This window comes from Anas platyrhynchos, chromosome 9 (assembly GCF_047663525.1).
Source record: "Anas platyrhynchos isolate ZD024472 breed Pekin duck chromosome 9, IASCAAS_PekinDuck_T2T, whole genome shotgun sequence".
NCBI lineage: Eukaryota > Metazoa > Chordata > Aves > Anseriformes > Anatidae > Anas > Anas platyrhynchos.
In genome coordinates, this window is record NC_092595.1 from 9,587,626 (window position 1) to 9,608,159 (window position 20,534).

The 20,534-nt window shown below is 41.4% G+C and overlaps 1 protein-coding gene across 3 annotated transcripts; it reads left to right on the forward strand.

Annotated features, from left to right (window-relative positions):
* The first annotated feature begins 791 nt into the window (after window positions 1–791).
* LOC101789730 (cytochrome P450 2J6) lies at window positions 792–15,751 on the forward strand. 3 transcript variants are annotated; one of them, XM_027464204.3, is made up of 11 exons: window positions 1,784–1,997; window positions 2,604–2,731; window positions 7,728–7,823; window positions 7,904–8,066; window positions 8,839–8,988; window positions 9,630–9,790; window positions 11,008–11,184; window positions 11,580–11,721; window positions 12,638–12,825; window positions 13,693–13,834; window positions 14,978–15,751. In XM_027464204.3, exons 2-11 carry the CDS (start codon window positions 2,609–2,611, stop codon window positions 15,154–15,156), a joined length of 1,521 nt encoding a protein of 506 aa, XP_027320005.1. In that variant the 5' UTR covers window positions 1,784–1,997; window positions 2,604–2,608; the 3' UTR covers window positions 15,157–15,751. The 3 variants fall into 3 exon arrangements, with proteins under 3 accessions (XP_027320007.1, XP_027320005.1, XP_027320006.1); XM_027464206.3 differs by lacking the exons at window positions 1,784–1,997; window positions 2,604–2,731 and adding an exon at window positions 792–990; XM_027464205.3 differs by lacking the exon at window positions 7,728–7,823 and having other exon boundaries at window positions 1,791–1,997.
* Window positions 15,752–20,534: the final 4,783 nt, after the last annotated feature.

Here is a 20,534-nt window from a genome sequence, read left to right on the forward strand (position 1 = left end):
GGTTAGTTTGGTACAGATCAAGCATGTGAAAAAAAAAAAAATAATCCAGTTTTAATATTTCAGCAGTGCAACATCCGAGGAGCCAGGCAGAGGGCAGCAAAGGTCTCTGACAGGGCTGTGCCTGCAGTGCTATAACCAGCTCATCAGGAGCTAGTTTTAAAGCAACCAGTTTCACCAGGGCACGCTGCGGCTCATTGCAGCTTCATTTGCCATCATTTTGGTACCGGCTGAGGCTGGGATGCTGCTCGCCAACACCCAGGTTCAAACGCTACAATACCATCTCTGCAACAGGTTTGTTGGAGGCTTTGGCAAAACACCCTGTGAATTTTCTTGCTTACTAGGTACATGGGGATTATTCACTGCGACCATGTTCCTCTGATCCAGATAAGAGGTCCATATTCTCTCTGTGTCTGTAGTCTCCTCCACATAGAGCACTGGGGAAGCTCCCAGATAAATTATGGTATGTCGCATATTAGCTTCAACGTTCTCTAGGTGTGATAATGGCATTAGACTGAGCCCAGGTGGTGGAACGAGGAGTAATTACACAATTTGAAATGTGGGAATTGCAGCGATGAGGCTTAGAAGCAGCACATGGTTCCATTTACCCAGCCCCTCTCCTTTCCTTGCTGTTAAGTACTGCCAAGAGAAAAAACTCTGCTATGTTCAAAACAAATAAACTAGAAAACACTGAATGGAATAATTTTAGCTATTGTTCATCAGTTTGAGCTCATTGATGATTTTTATCCAGTTTATCAGCTGTGTTTCTGAAGGAGGGGAATCAGGACTGAAAATTACTTTCCTCTGATCTTTCACGTGTGTTTGGCTGGAAGATTAAGACACAGCTGGCCAAAATGATTCTCCTTGAACAGTGCTGTCATTTGATCAAGGAAAACCTGTGAATCCCAACAGAAAATGTCTCCACAGCTCAACCCAAGCATAACGAACCAAGATAGAGGACTTATCTCCCCACCTGCCTTCCCTTTCTGAAAGGTGGGTGACGCTGTAAGTGTAGATGTTGAAAAGATGATTGCCACGTTATTGACAAGTGGCAAGGAGTGTCTGGATGTAGCAACCTGCATTGCTGCCCATTGACAGCTGTCTGTCTGCTGGCACACTGATGAATGCCTGCTTTGTTATGTGTGCACAGGGGAGTTTTCAGACTTTAGGAAATTCTGTATCCATCATGGTCTTAAGTTACTCTCTGTGGAGACCTGAATTATGAGGCATGCTAAAATTTCATTGCTGTATGGTCACATGTTGTGTTATTCACAGGATATCCATGGGACAGGATGGACATGGCTAATGGCACAGGCTACCCTCAATTTTTCAACGTCCTTATCATCCAGTGGGTGTAATCAGCCTCCTTATTGCATCCTCAAAATTTGTACTAAAGCAAATATTGCATGCATCCATTAGATTTCCCGTGGCATCCTCATTGTATTGTCTGAATGCTGTGTAAAAGATAAGAAGTAAATATTCACAGCTTCAGGTTCCATCACCCTGACTTTGCTGATGGGGAAACAGGCCTTGTAGCCCCAGTGCCATCACTGTCCAATAATGGACTCATTGGATCTGTTTAGGGACTGAGTCTTTTAACAGCTTTAGCATATATCAGCATTTGTGTATGAAGATACTAAAATAATATAAAATTAAACATTTGTATTCACATCACTGCTGCAGTTACTACAAGTTGTGAGTAAATTGTCCTTCTCCAGCCCTGAGCTTTGTTGTCTGAAGACAGACATCCATTAAGTGAACATATAATTAGCAATTGGCCACATCTGAAGGGGGGACTACAACTTGCCAAGAATTACACAGGCATTCAGGCTGAGAAGCCAGCTCTCAAAAGTGGTTTTCTGTGGGCTCGGCCAAATTTTCTTGTGCTTCCTGGGCTCTTCACGACAGCACTGGAATTCTGCATCAGAGGGATGGAGGCCTGAGACAATAGACAAAGCTTTCTGTGATCTGAATTTGTTCATAGAGCAGGGGCTGCCAAGGCACTGACGCAGTGTTGGGGGTAGCACATGTCACATAATCAAAGGCTTTACGCACACTGGGGTCTGAACTGAGCTCTGACAGGGGAAAAACAACCTTTGTTCTTGGGTATTGCTGTCCACCCTTCAGTGAATGGGGAAAAAAAAAAAAAAAAAAAAAAAAGGAACAATGTGGGATAGTTCAGTTAGCTTGAAACTAAATGTGCAAGGATGTTACCTGCCTGTGTGTGCAGTCTGCTTTAGTACAGTTATGCTGGGACCTACAGTGAAGGGGACATAGAGCTTTGTTACAGTGCGCAGCTGGCAAGTGTTAATTCTTCCTGTTTCAGCCTTGTAATCTACCCTTTCTATGTTCTTGCTCAACCCTAGGTTGAAGTACAGAGTTTCTGAAAGCCTGAGATTAATATATATATTTATATATGAAACAGGGTAAAAAAACATTTTGGTTCTTTTAAAACTCTTTAGACCAGTGTTTTAAACAGCTAGAAGTTAATTCGGTTTATAAAAGTAGTTTCATTATTGTTTCCAACTGTAGATGAGATTTTCCTCCTATTTTTTTTTTTTTTTCCATTGTTACCACATTGTTTAGAAGATTTTGGCTTAAAACAGGTGAAATGACACATTTGAGATGTAATGTCTGCTGGGAGAAGTTTGCTTGTGACAGAACCAATGACGTTCTCTTCAGCTTGGAACATGTTACTGAAATGAGTGAGGAAAAGACGAGTGGTAAAAGGCAGGTATGTGCAGTGCACAAATTTAACAGGGCTAAATCTCCACAGGAAAGACCAGTGGGGGGAAAAAAAAAAGTTTGGCCTTCATGATGTTGCCGGCAATTTTTTTTTTCACACAAAGTGGAGAAAACCAGCTATGAAATGCTGACAAAACACCATTCTCTGGACCGGTTCGTGTCTGTGCAATGTACGGTTTCTGCAGCCATAATATGCAAATATCCATGTACAAACTGTTTCTCCTCCTGGCTTCTGAAGGAACAAAGCAGTCAGTGTGATCTCCTGAAGGTGGACAGGAAATACCAAGTGTAACAGCAGAAGAAATTATCCTACTGTTTTTATAAATATTTAAGAGGAGAGATAAGGATGTACATACTTGTAACAATGCCTGTGAGGCTCATCGGTCAGTCAGAAAACCCAGTCCCTCTTACTTATTCATGGATTCCTTTTCTAACCTGTGTTTTCTGGGCGCTGATCCAGCTGAACCTGGCCGTAAATCTGTGAAATGGCTTTGCTTTGGAGAGGTCTCAGCGACTGGCAGAGGGAAGGCACCTGGCTATCAGCCCCTGAGTGAGCTGTGCCTATTTCTGGGAAGCCACAGCAAACGGTGAGATCACCTTGCTGTGGAAACTGCCTGGAAATACTCCGAAGTCTTCTTATGTGGTGGCTCCTGCTTCCAGCACTGCTGCGTGAGTGTTAGGTCTGTTAGGGCAGCTGAGAGCTTTGTGCATGTGGCTCTTCTGGCAGGAAGAGGGGTGTGAAAAGCAAGAAAAATGGAAGCAAGGACAAATTCCTGAGGCAAAAAGGCAAGATCTGAGGAAAAGTGTTTGAAGACATGGGAAACACTCAGTAGGTTCAAAGGTGACGGGCAGCTGATCTTTTTGGTATGTGTCCTGAGAATCTCTACAAGCTGAGTGGATTTTCCAGTTGGTGAAATAGTTCATGAAACATCGTGAAGAAAATCTTTCATGAAGCAGATAAGCCTGGAAGAAGTTGTTTTTTCTGCTCCTATTTTTCTCCATTTGTACAACAGTTCCTCAGCCTTTGAGGGCGCTTTTCTCCTCCTCTGTCTCCAGGTCCAGACCTCAGCCTTGTGCTGTCCCGTGCGTGTTGGATATCCCCACTCTGCCGTCCCATTTAACCATTGGCAATATGTAAAAGTGACGGGCTGCCTCTTGTTTCTTGTGGTAGAAGATGGCCTTGCTAGTGTATGTATATATATGTGTACATATATATATATATATATATATATATATATATATATATATATATCAGAAGTGATACCTTTGATACCTCTCTTAGCAGTGCTAGTGCAGCTTAATATCTATAGGAGAAGCAACAACTTTGATCTCAAGCAGAGTTTCTCAGTCCTTCCTCTCAACACCTGTGAAGCATGTTTTTGGGAAAAAGGTTCATCCTGGACATTGCTGCTGGAATACACAAACAATAACATAATTGGGGCAATAAATAAAAAAATAGGTCAAATATGTATATTTGGTTTGCTGGAGTGGGGGGGATTTGTCTATGTACTGCAGTTGCTTCATGTGCAATCGATTGAGAAACTTATGTCTAAAGGACTGCATTTTCTCTGCCAGTATCGATAGCTAATCTCTTGCATATTAATTTACTATATAGCATCAGTGGCTGCCACCCAACTTCACCTCTGATCCATAAGTAATTGGCAAATGCTGAAAGCTGCTGAGTGTGCTTACCATCTTTCTTGAAAGTCACACTAGTGGAGTTGCTATAGGTGCTGGAAATTATTTCCTGAAGGCAGGCAGCCGAATGGCAAAGCCACAAGTGACATTGTCTGAGGGCTTTCTTTCACGGGAGGTTTGGATAAATGCAGTCATTGATGAGATGTGTCCCTGCCTCCCCCAGGGGACTGGCAGACGAGCAACAAAGAACCAGCACGGAGGCAGATGCTGAGAGAGCGAGCAGATTAACAGGGCTTGTTGGGGCACAGTTCAGGCTGTAAGATCAATTGTGAAGGGAATTTCTTGCCACACATGGTGTGCAACCCTCAACCTCCCTCTTCTCTTCATATTAGCACCTCACAGTGCCAGTCCCCATCATCCAGCTGTCCTTGGAAGCAAGAAAGAAAACTTCCCAACTGGGGAAGAAAAGCACAAGTCAGCCTTCTGCCCACCGCACTTTGCACATGGCTTATTGCCACGTTGCTACTTTAGCAAAGCAGATTTCTTCTGTTAGCAGCTTAATGCACTTAGTGCTGTACCTCAAAAGGTCACTGGCTCTGCCACTGTGCTGGAGATTTAGGGGTGTGTATGTGATGGAGGGTTATCGAGCTTCTCTGCTACCAGCTGATTTTTTTTTTTTCCATTAAGATAGACTAATTTAATACAGAAATTTCACCTAAATCTTTCTCCAAAGTATTTGGGAGACGCTTATTTATATTCCTGAGTCAGGCTGCAAAACCTGAAATTTCATGGAAAATAGCTCTGCTTGAGACAAAGTTTGCAAGGAGAGAAATAGGAATGACAGTGTAATTGAAGACTGGGAACCGTCACAATTCCAGGTTTGGTCAGAGGATGTTTTACCCTCTCACAATTACCAGCCAACCTGTGACCCTCCGTAATGCCCACGTGGCCACTTCCATCTCAGTCTCCTGTGGTTTGTACCTCCTGTTCCTTTATTTCTGCTTGCCACACACTGATTAAGGACTTTGGGGAGTTGTAAACACCTGACTACAAAGGATTTACAACGAAAAGCATAAGGTGGAGATAGGTAATGGGAGTTGGTACAGCTCCACTTACACTAATCTGGGATAATGTATCACTACAAGCTGAGTGCAGTAATTATATTACCGAGTTGGGCTGATTCTGTCTTTCATGTTTTGCAGCTGACTATAATTTACATTCCTACTATGTAAATATTGGGGCATTAATACTTGTCCGATTAGCAAGTCTGCTCCGTTACACGTCAAATATAAATAATCTTGTAGTGCTGTGTAATTTCTTACTAGCATGTAGGAATAGATATTTTTGCCTTGACAGATCGAAAATGTGGTTAATAATGGTAAAGCACCCTGAGATACTTGATGGATGAGGAACCAGAGAAATGTAATCATTCCTTATTGTTAGTATTGCATGAAGCAAATTGAAGTTATAGGTCAGTGCTTATATCTTGAGTTTGTTGTTGATTTTTTTTTTTTTTAATGCTGATTTAGAAGTATACACATTGTAAACTTCTGGATGTCCTGCTTTGAACATACGAACTGTTTAAAGACAAAGATGGTACGTGGGTTACATTGGCATTGCAATCTTTTAGTCTTACAGTCTTTATTCATTATTATTTTATCTGTTCGCTGTCATATATTATAGTAACTTTCTCAGCCTTTCTTTGTCTCCAAGTTTTCTTTCTAAAAGTGATATTGACCAAACAGATAACGAGATGAATATGATTTTATTTAGTCTTCTAATGAAATTCATGTAAGTCAGAATTTCTCCTGACTTTTGTTGGCTGCACAAAACTAATTTTGTTCTTTTTTTTTTTTTCAATATTTAAAATTTAATATTTTGGCATTTTTTTTTTTTGGGGGGGGGGGGGGTATGTTGCAGTTTGCTGAGTCCTATCACAGCTATTTCCTGCTTCATGGTTGGCAGTTGTAACTAACTTGGGATACCTCAACCCCCTTCCCAAACATGCTGCCCATAATGTCCACTTGTTACATTTGCATAGATAAGATAAGGTCATAAAAAAACAAAACAAAACAAAAAACAGCTAATTTTACATTCTGTCTTCATTATATAATGCAGGCATGTAGGTACCTATGATAACTGCAAATTTTGGCCAAATGGAGGAGACAGATTGACATCACTGAGTCACAATACTTCCCTAATGTTGCCAGGTTTGCAAAATACTGCTCTTCATGTATGTGTTGGAAGGCAGGGCAATTTCTTGTTCAGACTTGTACCTCATTTTTTAGCGAAGACATTTTCTCTTTGCAATGCTAAGATAGGATCCCCTGACGATTGACACCCAGTGCTTTCTCCTTTCTGTGTCGTGTACTAGGTGTGAATCCCTTCATTATCAGAGGACAAATTTTTGATGTGTTTTGTAAACCTATTGACAACTGATCATGGACATAATACCCAGGATTTTGAAACTGTGATTACAAATGTAGAAAATAAACAAAGGAAAATAAAGTCCTTAATATAAGTTACATACTCAAAAAAATTATACATAATAATGACAATTTTAATTTAATTACATTTTAAATAGGGCATAATTTTGTATGTTGATTGTTTTTCTCATTATTTAGTTGTAATGTAAGATTTAATTATTATCTTAATGTCATTAATATGCAGTTGTTGAAAATGTTATTGTTACCCTCTTACTGGAAAAAAACAAGTTTGAACACTCAAGGCCAAATTTTAAGAAATTACATGTAACAATTTCATCTCCTAATTGCATGCTTAGTCTCCAACTACTGATGTTTTTGTCTGTGTGAACTGGGAGGCAAATCTTAATTTGCAATCACATATAAAGACAACTTAATATTTGTGACTAAAACACCTGTTAAATCTAACCAATTAGAGTTACAAGCCAGGATGTAAACAGTACTCTGAATTCAGTGATTCTGAGATGAACAATTATGCATGTTTTTAAGGTTCCCAAGGCAAATACCTTCAGCACACGTGATTCCACATTTTCAGGCTGTGGCTACCTATAGACAGCTAGGTACGCCCTTGGTCAGGGATTGGTTTGATGGATCTTAGTATGGAGAATATATGGGGTGCAGGAAAAAGGTAGGCAGTGATAAAGAGGGAGGGACAGAGGGAGGGAAAGGAATTGAGACTTTACAGGAGTCAGTCTGCAAAGAGAACTGGTGGAACAAGAAGCAAGATCAACTTTTCCAAGCTCCACTACGTTATTTTTGATAGAGAGAAGCTGAAAAATCAGCTTTGAAATGCTGACAATAAGTCAAGCGTTTGTAGTTCTGGTCATTTTTCTTTTAATTGTTCAATTTCTCAAACTCCGAAAGGCATGCCAGCAATTCCCTCCTGGACCAACTCCTCTCCCATTGCTTGGAAACTTGGTGCAAATGAACTTTCAGTTACATCGGGATCTTCTGATGGAGGTATTTATTTTCAGACTCTCCTAATTGGTTAATTTTACTCAGTTTTATCTGTTCTTTTCTGGCATTTTTCCCATCCACAGCTGGCAAAAACTTATGGCAACATATACACCTTGTGGTTCGGGTGGGCACCAGTGATCATACTGAATGGATTTCAGGCAGTGAAGGATGGCATGACCACACACCCTGATGATGTTTCTGGAAGGATGGTATCTCCTTTCTTCAGAGCAATGGCCAAAGGAAAAGGTGAGATTTTCCTGCCATAAATAATGCACAGTAATGTCGACTTGGCAAACTACTCCTGCTCAGCCTTGTTAAACCCTCTGCCCTCCCATTCAGGATGCTCTGTCCAAATACCCTATTAGCTCATGAGAATAGTTTGCTATTTGTCATGATGCCTTTTGTCCTGAGCTTTCCCAAGCCTGGGAAACGTTCCAGATCAGGTTGTTTCTAGGTGACCTTTTTTGCTGTGTTCAAGATGTGTGCAGTCCTAGCTCAGAACTCAGCAATCTTACACTCCTCATAGGATAATTCATTCTGCTGCACATGATATTGCTGTATGTTACATGAATGCAAAGCATCATTATAGGTTTGGCAACTGTATAGACTGCGTATGGTTGCCAAGCACCTTCTATCATGAGCGAGACACCTATAACACCTTCCTCCAGAAGTCTCATAGCTGTGTTAGCAGTCACTCTTAAACACTTCCTGAATACCCTTTGTGAGAGTGACTCCGTCACGTTAAAATCCATTTCTTCTTAATGTATTTTAGCAGTTTTTAGCAAGAAGTGGAGCAGTCAGCAGATCCTTAGATTGCTCTTTTCAAAAATTAACTACAATCAATATTAAGAACATGTGGGTTAGTTATAGTTTGGGTATATTTGGTTATGATACTTTTACCTCCTAAAGGTACTTGTACCACAGTACATTCCTTGATTTATTCAGGTATTTCATAATTATTTTTAAATGAATCATCCATGTCTATGACAAATAATAATATGCCAGGGAATGCTCTCAGGTATTATACTGGCAAGCGGTCGCTCATGGAAGCAGCAGAGACGCTTTGGTATAATGACTCTACGCAGTCTGGGGATGGGGAAAAAAGGCCTGGAGTATCGAGTGCAGGAGGAGGCCTCTCACCTGGTGGAGTTCTTTGTGAGCCTGAAAGGTATCTCTGCTAAAAAATTAGATGCTTTTCAGTTTCTGGATCCATATCTTCAGTATGCAAGCTTACCTACCTCTTTCTAGGGTTGGGGTGGGCACAGTCATACATGTATATCCAAACTCACCAAAGCCTGAAGAACAGATAGAGCCTAGTATTACAAGTGGAAATTTCTTTCTTAAAAAGCTGTTTCTAAACCTACTCTTAAACTTTCCCAAGCTTCTTCAGTCTTTTCTCCTAAGTAGCTTTTTTTTTTTTTTTTTTTTGAACATGTTTGTTGCTGTCTTCTCTCTGTTCATCTGCTGTGACATTTCTTGCCTTGCACGTTGTCTAACTTTTCTTCTTCCATACAACAGAGGACATCAGGTTTAATATTATATCTTCTAATTAATCTTGGTTGTGCAATACTATTTCATGGGAAGTGGTATGAGACTATTTTAGAGCAATGAGAAAACAGTTTAACACTATCCTTTGCTTTAAGACTGTTTTATTTTCATGGATACATATTGATGTCACACCTGTCCCCATTCATGCCCCAGACAGATGAAGATACTATTTTATATAATTTCTAATAATATCTTGTCTTATCTGTGTAAGGAACAACTGAAGAAAACATTGAGAGTGAACGTTAGTTACTGTGTTTGCAGGAAGACCTGTGGATCCTTCTTTCCCTCTTTTCCATTCTATTTCAAATGTAATTTGTGCTCTGGTTTTTGGATATCACTTCTCTGATGAGGACAAAACCTTCCATGAACTGATCAGTGCCACAGAGAACGTATTCAGATTTGCAGGCAGCTTCATTTATCAGGTGCGTAAATCACATGCTATTTTTTTTTTCCTGAAATAAGTAGAAAATGAAAGTGTGGATACAAAAATGCGTCCTCACTAAAAGCAGAGCAACTGGTTCAAGGTTTATAAAGAGGGTAAAAATTTCTAAGAGACAAAGAAAGAGATAATTAGATAAGTGAAAGACATCGTTAGCAGAGTTATTCTGGCAGTAGTTCAGTGACTCTCCGACCGTAGTTACTCATTATTTTTGTTGAAGAACTTGGCTAAAAAAACAGATAACATTTGCTGATGATCAAAGCAAGGAGACCGTAACAATACAGTGGAGGTTCAGGATATCCTGCTGCGAGAGCTCATAAATATTGTGGATTGGAGTTATAAGTATGGAACAAATTCTAATAGTACAAAATTAAATTATGAATCATATCAGGAATTAATGAGACAATTACCTGCTACAAGCTTAGAACATTCCAGTCCAAAGCTTAAGAGGAAAGGGACTGGTGGAAACTAGCAGAAAACAGGATGAAAAAGGCAAACAGGGTCCTAGACTGTTTCCAGTACTGTTTTCCGTTTAGATCCGGAGAAGTGTTGAAGTAGGTTCTGGTGTGTAATTATCTGTGGGACCTTTTCCCGTGTCTTGGCATTTTATGTTGTGAGTTTAGAGTGAAACAAATGTAAAAGAAGGATTAGTGGGATGACCAACAAACGATCACATAACAAAATTTGAGAATTTTGCTTGGTTGGTTTGAAAGAACAAAGGCAGTGAGGAGACAGAAATGCTGTTTGCTTGGCAGGGTGGGATGGCACATGCTGCAAAGAGAGAGCTGTCCAAAACAGAAGATGGTACTTTGAGCTAACAAGTATGTATATAAATACACTCTGAGCAGACTGAAGATTTAATATTTTTAATCATTATTGGTTCCTCTGAAAGCTCTGAAAAGGGAAATGAAATTATCCTAGAGTTCTACCCAGTCTATGCTTTCTTTCTGTGAGCTCCACCAGTTGCCTGAGTTAGTGGCGTGAGCAGAGTGTTGGCTGACACTCCCAGATTCAGGAGTGTGTCAAAATTAATATTAATGTTTCCCCACATGATGAAAAAAAATAATACTCAAAACAATGACAATCTGTTTACTCCACTATCAGCATTTCCAGACAGGACAATTCAGCCCTTTGGTGCTTCTAAAGCAGCTTTGTTACTGACAGCTAATTCACGCTGCCTCTTGTATGTCATTCCTGCAGCTGTACGAAATCTTCCCCTGGCTGATGTGCCGTCTCCCTGGTCCTCATAAGAAGGCATTGTCTTGCTACGATGTCCTCAGTTCTTTTGCAAGGAAGGAGATTAGAAGGCACATGGAGAGAGGGATGCCAGATGAACCGCAAGATTTCATTGACTTTTACCTGGCTGAGATAGAGAAAGTAAGTATTCGTTCTGCCTGATGACACTGTTTGATAGCTTACTGGAGAGACCAAGGCCAAACGAGTGACACATTGCTGGGCACATGTTTAGAAGTACGCTCTGGGCTAACTGTAAAAGTTGCAGTTTGTTCTAAAATTTTCAGGATTAAGTCATCAGGCATGAAACTGCCTGTTTGTTTAATGAAAGAATAATCCACCTCACGAAAAAGAGCAACACAGCCTTACCACATACATTTGGGAAACTGTTAATCTCTTAGTACTCATCAAAAACTGTGAATCTGAATATTCTTTGTGTATGTGCTACTATTTCCACATGTGGAAATAATGAGTCTCAGGAGGTATACAGGATAACCTAACTTTAATGTTTATCCTCACCTTTTTATCATCATCTTCAGTCTAAAGATGAGGACAAGCCCAAGTATGACGAAGACAATTTGGTGTATGTTATAAATGACCTTTTCCTTGGTGGCTCAGAGACTTCAAGCACAACCTTGTACTGGGGACTGCTCTACATGGTGGTGTATCCAGACATCCAAGGTGAGAGGGATTCTTGCTGTGAAATACTGTGGGTACTACAAATGTTAATGAGGGCTGGATGCAATGAGTGGCAGACACAAAAGCCACTAGTTGAGCCTGGCTCCCACTCTCTGGAAACACTAAGAGCACCATGCTAAAATTACAGCAGTGGAAATAAACAAAGGTCCATCCTCTCACCTGGCCAAACCAGATGGCTGAAGGCAGTCATGGTGAAAGAAAAGTTATTTGCACTGACAAGTCAATGCCATGAATGCCTCTGTAGATCCAGACTGAATCTCCCCCATCTAAAATCTACACTAGGAAGAGAAAGGATATGGCCAGGGTTTAAGAAGGACTTGGATAATTCTGGAGTCAGCATTTCTTCCATCTGTTGTGCTCAAGTGCTGAAAGCTAGGAAGATATCTGTATTCCCACAATCTGAGCAGGAAGCTGAAAAGACTGTGTCATCATGTGCATATTTGCACTCAGACTTTTAGGGTGATTCTGATGTTTGTTCACTGTTGCCATACTTGGACCAAGTCCTCCTTTGCACTGGGAGTTAATATCCAAGGCATTTGCGTCAATTTTGAAAACGAGATATAGAATTTAAGATAAAGTAAACTAAGCAATCCCTAAATACCTCCAAAATGTGGAGCTGAGTGACTCACCCTACACCCACCATGCATACTGTGAGATAAATGTCAAAGCTGAAATAAGTACAGTATAGTCCTTGTTTATGATTCCGGACCACACTGCTTTTTTGTTTGTTTGTTTTGCTATTGACTTTTAGCTTCATATGTTAAATTCAGACGTTAAATCATAAAGACTTTATGTACTATGCTGAAATACTACTTTTTCCTATTGCTCGAAGGAAGAGAGACCAGTTGAAATACTTGATGCATTTTTCCAATCTGAAGTGATGAATATTTCTCCACAGAGAAAGTGCAGAAGGAGCTGGATGCTGTTCTGGGTCCTTCCCAGTTAATCTGCTATGAGGATCGGAGAAAGCTGCCCTACACGAATGCTGTGGTTCATGAAATCCAGCGCTTCAGCAACATTGTCTTTGTCGGCATGCCCAGAGTGTGTGTGAGGAATACAGAACTGCTAGGTTTCCCTGTCAAAAAGGTACAGACAAATGACACAACAGCAGAGACCAGCTGTACTTGGCTGGGGGTATAGACTGAGAGGAGAAATGTTTGTCAAAGCACTTGTTAAGACATTTTTTCCCGGCTTGGCACTGCTGGGATGGAGGAAGACTTGTAAGGGGATGGTAATAGCTCCATGAGCTGAGACAAGTGCAATGACCTGCCTGAATCTGTACAGCTGACAGCAAGGGAGTTGCTCCAAAATAAAGCCTGAGACAGGTGTTCACAGCCACTAAATAATTTTGTCAAGTGACATAAGCTATGCTGAGTGCCAGTTCTCACTGTAAAACCCTAGCAAGAATGGGTTGCTTTTATTGCAAGAGAGATGGGAGAGGCCAGTACCATTACTGGCTTCCATGTTTGGCCCCACCTAACTCACTTTGTGGTGAAGGCTTCAGTCTCTGTTCTGGCTGGATCTGACAGTCAGGTACCCTAAGGCACACAAGCTGGTCTGCTGGGAATAACGTGCTCTTCACCAGTAAAGACAAAGCTTTTTCTCCCTCTCAAACCCAAAAGAAGGTTTCCAAGACTGGGACCTGAATATCAACAAAAGAGACCTACTACAAAAGTCATTAAAACTACCAGTAGAAGTGGGCACTACAATATAGTTGTACAAACATCACTAATGCTAATAACACCCACCGGCATGGTCGCAAGGCTGGGAACTGATAATTTCCAGCTTAGAAAATGACTAACAACTCCTGTTTTCTAGCAAGATACTCCTCTAACCACTTGGTATCTGCACATTACAAAGCAATGGCAACAAACAGAAGTCTTATCCACCAGGCAGAAACTGAGAGGTGAGAGGCTAGTCAATAGAAATGTACCAGTGGTTTCTTCCTTGCAGGGCACCATTGTTTTGCCAAATATAGCATCTGTTCTGTATGATCCTGAGCACTGGGAGACACCTCGGGAGTTCAACCCTGGCCATTTCCTGGATAAAGAAGGAAACTTTAAAAATCGAGAAGCCTTCTTACCATTCTCAGCAGGTAAGTGCACTGGCAGTTTGAACGGTCCCAACAGATTACATGAAGAATACAGAAGTTTGAGACTGTGATATTTCTTCAGATAACACCTTATGTCACCACTGTTTGCTTCTTTTATATAATAGTACTGGCTTGTATCTGCCGAGAGAGACACTTTTGTGCTCTCTGGCACCAACCTGCTCTTAGTACAATGCGGTAGGAATCCCACTTGAATTCCTGAACCTCCTAGGCTTGTTAAATATTGCAGTCATCCACATTTTTTTTTCCTGTAGTATCCTTCATATTTTTTTATTTTTTATTTTTTTCCACTGAGAAGCGATGTACCTTTTGTATGCTGGAGTTGCTTGCAGTCCCTCTTATAGGAACGAGCTGAAAGAAGAGAAGAAATGCATCCCGATACACAAAGTTCTTGGGTACAGAACTGAAAAGCCAGTTGCAAAAGAAGGGAATTAAGATAACATAGCAGAGTTTGTGACCATATTCAGCAGTAAAGTTCTTACTCTGTTTTAGTATCTCTGCTGATGTAGCAGGGTAGTAGTCACTTAGATGCCCATCCAGGAGCGGTTTCTTAGTGCAAATGGAATAGCTGGCTTTTGCTTTCCCTTAATTTGTCTGCTAATCTGGAAACGTGAATATATCATTAACTTGTTTTCTTTAGTTCTTGTTTCTGTGCTGTGTGTGCCGTTGGTTCCAGTGAGGAACACTTGGAAATTAACAGTAGGCTTCTTGATTGCCTGTAAAGTGACCAAGCCTTTGCTCAGTTGCAAAGGCCATTGCCGAGTAATTTTAATCTGCTGACTTGAACTCACTAAGAAAGCATGTGCAAACAGCTGGCAGATTCTTCATGTCTGACCCTGAAGCTCAAGATCTGCTATAAAAGGAAAATAATTTTCCGCCTGGTCAAGAAAGAAAGATGGTAGTACATCAGGGATTTGCACTGGGCTTTTTGTTTGGTGTCTCCTAACCTACGACATTGGAGGGATGGGATCTTTCTGAGAATGAATTCAGGAAGTTTTATTTCTGTGGTTTTCAGGATCCTGGCCCTGAACAAGAGTCCCCTCTGCTTATGGCAAGAATGAACAAAGTGATGACAAAACTAAAAAAAAATCCTAGATATTCACTGTCCTTTCCCTTTTCCTTCTGCAGGGCACCGAGTGTGTTTGGGGGAGCACCTAGCAAGGACTGAGCTCTTCATTTTTTTTGCCAACCTTCTCCGGGCATTCACCTTCCGCCTTCCTGAGGGAGTGACAAAGATCAACACAGAGCCCATTTTTGGGGCCACGCTGCAGCCCCACCCATACAAGGTTTGTGCCATTCCACGCTAGGATGCAGCACATCGCAGACCAGTGTGACGCAGCCACCTTTACCTCAGTGAACTTCCTCTCAAATGTAAAAACCTTCCTCTACCAGCCAGTATATTGGTATTAGTCTATCCCAGGACTATCCAGAAAGCAGACACAAGCCAAGGTCCAGGCAACTTTTGGGTCGGTCCCAGAAAACCTTGCAAGGATCTTAACCTGTTTTTTCCTCTTGGAGAGCACCTGAGCAAGATGCTGTGGTTCCCAGTTGTGAAGACAGCCTGCTGTGCCTCCCTGTGCTGGCCAAGAAGGAACATTATGGTAATCACTATGGAGCAAACCTCGGTAAAACTCAACAAAGGACCTCAGCAAGAGCTAAGTAGGTTTCATTTCTGTGAGAGTTTTGATGTCCTCGAGCCATTTGACTTTAAAGTTCTGCTTTTGCTTTACTGTCCTGAACTTAGGCACTCTAATTTGTTGAGAGGTACAAATAAAAGAAAAAGGGAAACACACTAGAATATGGGTGCATTGATGTCTGAGTTTGAGGTAAGCATCTCTCCCACGTGGAAGATGAAGAGTCAATTTGAAGTTGAATAAACTTAAATTTCATATTTACTAACAACATGAATGTGTTGCTTGGCAGTGTGATCATTGCTATGATGTATTGACAGCTTTATTATTATTTCTTAAATCCATTTTCTATGATGTAGAATCATGCTGACATTAGTCACTAAGAGGTTGGGACTTCATGATCTAATCAGGCCTTCTGCTTGTCAGATGAACACAGTACCTGGTAGCAGTAGGAGCCCATTACCAATTCTGCCTGAAAGAAACATGAATGTGGGGTGAGATATTCAGTTTGCCAGTGGATTTCACTGCTACCTGCTTGCAGCACAGGCATGTAAAGACTTTGAAAAGCAGCATATAGGGACTTTTTGAATGCTGAGATGTACCTCATCTTCTCTGGGACCTTTTCTTCATTATAACTCGGACTATACTTCCTGCCCTCCATTCAATCTCTTTTCAATCTGTCCTTCCCCATTTTCAGTTCCTACTCCCATCCACTCCATATAAACTCTGTTTCAGGATTCACCTTCCCTTTTGGTTTCCCACCACTTACATCCTTTCAACAAATCAAAATTCTGTCTCTGACTCGGAGTACTAGCAGAGGAATCAACAAGTGTTGAGCTGAAAACAATGATCAGTGAGTATTCAAGAGGGAGCCTGGAAGATTTCATTTATTTCTCCTTCGAGGTTCTAGACCATAGAAAGAAGAGCACAGTAACTACAGAGGATGCACTGGGGGTAGCTCAGTGTAAGAAAAGTTAAATGAGGACTTGATGCAGGAATCCTAAAATATCTGTTACTTAATGTAGCTGCTTACTGGCACGGATTCAACTCAAGACAGAGACAGTTGAAGCATACAGCTGGAGATGATAGCCAAGTTCATCTATAGCTACGATAAATCAAAGTGCTGGAGTATTCCTGGGTCCAAAACACTTTTGGAAAAGATTCAAATGTTGGAGTTCAGTAAAGCTGTAAGCACTGATGCAAACTTAGGACTGAATTTGTATGAGTACCAAAAGTGTTTTTATACTGGGATGTAATCTGTTTGTAATTAAATCATTGTGGTGCATCTGAACTTCCTAATTTAAAATGGAGGAGCATGTCACTAAAAAGAAGTGATAACTACTGAAAGTCACGCTGACTTTCAGAAAGTGTAGTCCTGACAGCGTCTGTTGTATCACAACCCAGCATCTGCAGGCTTGCTGGGCTGGAAGGGAAAGCAGAACAGTGGGGGGGAGGGTTCACAATAGCAATCACTGCCATGAATAATCTCTCCTGTTGACTACACAGACTATATCAAATACTGTTCCAGGGCCTACACACTTCTGCTCAGCCTCCTTTCCAGCTTTATCTGCTCTTCTCCCCCACCCCACCCTCCCACACCTCCTCCTCCGCATGAACCCTGCTGGCGATGGCATCTCTTGCTGCCTTTGCCCACTCCTCTTGTCATCTTGCCACTCGCTGAAGAGGCTCAGTGAGAAGATGTGTTACAAGCTGATTGTGCTCGAGGTCTGGAACATTATGTCCATTGAGACTGCAGCTGTACTCAGTGCAGGCTGATAGATCAGCGTCTCTGTGATTAGGCATGCCTTAGGAGTGGCACAACATGGAAAGATTTGCTAATTTACTGCTTGTTTCAGCCCCTCAGGGACTGTGTCCACCAAACCCTTATAAGGCACTACAAAGAAGCATGTTTCACTTTTAGAGAATCTCCTAAAAGCTTGGCTGAGGGGCAGGAGCCCCCCAGCTCTACCTTCTGGAGGCGGGAAGCTGGCAGTCTTGCCAGGCTTGAGAAGAATGATGTGGAAGGCAAAGAGAAACTCAGGAAATCTGATCAAATTAACTTTGCTCTTTCTGGGCTCCCAGACACCCAGCTCCCAGCCTGGCTGACCTCTGGCAGCTGGGAGATTTGCAGGCTATGGGGACACAGCTGAAGTAATCCTGGGCCAGATGCTGGTGGGGGAAGACACCAGAGAGTGGTGGGATCATGGAAATAGTTGCTATGCTTAGTGCCTTGCTGCCCTCATTATCAAAAAGGGTCCAAGGCCAATCTTAAGGAAACCTGGCTGGCTTCCCTCATCCCCTGCCCACAGCCCTTTTCATTCTCCTTCTGCCCCTTCAAGTGCTGCTGTCCTGCTCACCTTGTCACCACCGAGCTGCCTGCTGGTTACAGCCCCTAGGCACATCTGCATTTCGCCATCAGAGCTGCCGGATGAAAAGGTGCACGCCTTGGTGCTAATGACTGGCATGATGTAACATTTTGTTGAAGTGAAGGGACTAACCCTCCACTCCATCTATTTTATTTCTTTTATAAACAGTGTCAACCACAGCCTCAGGTCTCTGAGTTGTGGTAGACTTGTCATCCTTAATAAAAAGGTTTACAAAGGTTTGAAAACAGTTTGCAGGTGTTTATTCAAGGGAAAGATCCCCAGCTGGATGTATTACTTCTTAAAGCATTGCCACTCCTTCAGGGAAAACTCAGTTCATGCCGGAGAATCACAGAGGTGGCTGCTCTGCTTCCTGTTTGCAGGATGGCAGGAGTCTGTGGATGCAGGAAGCTTACAGCATTTAAAATTGCTGGACATGAGAGGAAAGAGCTGCCTAGCATTATATGGCGCCCAGCTCTTCTAAGGTTACAGTTAAGGAAAATATTGCCAGGTTGCCCGATACCAAGATCCTCAATTCTTTTTTTTTTTTTTTTTTTTTTTTTCCCCCCTCTCATGTGTTTTTCTGTTTCATGGTAGGGCTCTCCTAGACAGCAATACTAGCGTAACAACCACGTGGCAAGTTGTGTGCCAGGCTTCAGGGAAACTATTTACCCTGTCAGAAGGAGAAAGCAGGAAGCAGAGAAAAAGAAAGCATTGTGCGAAAGTCTGGTAGATTTTGCATCATGTTTGCTCTTCCGTTCAAACATGTTGTTTAGGAAACTGGTGTGTGTCAAAGGCTTGAGCTTAATTGTCTCTGTTGATGTTCCCGTGTGTGAAACAGTGAATCAACTACTTGTAGTGGGGAAACCAACTTGATGGTATTACATTTTTAAAATAGTCTGTAGCACATCTGGGGAAACTATTTCTATAGTTTTGAGGAGACCTGGAAAATCCTGAACCAGATGGGAGCCAAAAGAAAAGAAAAAAACATCTCTCCAATGGAAGGACTGGCAGGTGTCAAATGCAACAAAACCAGAGATTTTTCAAAAGAGCCAGAAGGGATGGTACTACACATGCCTTGTTGGTAAGCTGTGCAACTCCTTGCCACTGGATGTTGTATTAAGCATTTCCTTGCTGGATAAATTTTCAGCAAGAAAATTCCTTTTGGGTTATTTAATACCAATACAGTGTTTCTCATTTTTCCTGTTCTTATAACCTTTCCTAAGGCCTCTGCTACCGTGTGCTGTCAAAAAAGGAACATTAGATTAGTTGAACTTTCATCTGGAAGAGCATGGCTGTTATGCCATTTTCTCAGAATTAAAATGGTTCGATATATCATGCTTCAGTTTGAGTGTTTACTGTCATAATCTTATATTTTCCATTTGAACAATTTGCTCTTACTTCCAGACTAGACCCTGACCAGGTACCTGCTGGGATATAACTGAGACTGGAAAAAGATGTTCATCCAAGCAACCTGTAATCCTGAAGCAGGAGCCAAAATGCATTTAGTGCTATTCATTTTCCTTTGATTAAAAGTCTCGCTGCTGGCTCTTTTCAGAGCTTAATTTATTCATTTTCTAGATGTCTTCAGGTGATAAAAATGCATTGTGAACGGTAAATCAGATTTATTCAGTACTAGAATGAAATTTCTGGTCAAAACAAGAGATAATATGCTAATTGAATGGGGGTTGCACACATTTTCTTTAATGCATTGTAAAGTAGCCACATATCATCAGACCTGAAATCTGCATTTGAGCCTGCACTGTCAGAGCAGCCTGAACTGGGAATTGTGAGTAACCCGGGATGAGGAAATCCCTCCCCATAAAATTCTGATGCTGTAAATGTCATTATCTTACCACCTCTCCTTTTCGTCCTCGTTATGCCTGATATTTTTTACCATTGTGAAATATCACATTAATAACATTTGCAGCTGACTTGAATTGAAAGGAACAACAAGCTTCGGTGTCATGAAGGAACTAATTTATGGGGAAATGGAGATGGATGAAGCATTAAAATAGTTGAGTTTCAATGTGGGAAAAGTACAGTTAACATATCTGCAAAAATCACCCTGAGCTGAAATATTCAGTGGAAGAGAGAGGGAGGGGTGTCTATGGCTGCATATGCAGAAAAACCACTGCAGAATAAAACAAAGGCATCTCTTTGTGAGTACGACTGTGTAAGGAATATTGGGTTTACTTCTGTGTGCCTGTTACAGAGTATGCTATAGGTCAGGCAGATCAGACGAGCCATATGATACAGTGATGGAGAACAAGGGAAGAGCAGCTTTGCCATCTTGAAGCATTATGGCCAATGCAGCTTCATGTGCAGATCAAATGGTTGGAGATATGGGTACTGTAATTTGAATCAGCAAGTCATTTTGTTAGATTAGATTTGTAGATAAAAATTGTACCCAAGAAAAGAAATGTCATCTCTTTAACATTTTTCCAGCATGCACAGGTAAGTTTCATTCATCCTTCTGCCCTAGCCCTGTGAGATGTCTCTCTAGATTTAAATCATACTGTTAGGAATTGTTCTCATTTGTTGAGGCAAATTACACGACGATGCCTTTTTGCCTTTTAACGGTAGCTCAGCACAGGAGGTCAATGTACTTCATACTGTGGAATGCATCCAATCAGCTATACCAAGGTGCCTTCTCTGAGATCAAATCTTACAAAGGCAACAGTTTTTGCA

Excerpts from the sequence above, each read along its gene's own strand:
- LOC101789730 (XM_027464204.3), top strand. The coding sequence starts at position 2,609 with ATGACACATTTGAGATGTAATGTCTGCTGGGAGAAGTTTGCTTGTGAC. Across the intron at positions 9,791-11,007 it reads CAGGCAGCTTCATTTATCAG|CTGTACGAAATCTTCCCCTG; the intron begins GTGCGTAAATCA and ends TCATTCCTGCAG. Across the intron at positions 13,835-14,977 it reads CTTCTTACCATTCTCAGCAG|GGCACCGAGTGTGTTTGGGG; the intron begins GTAAGTGCACTG and ends TTCCTTCTGCAG.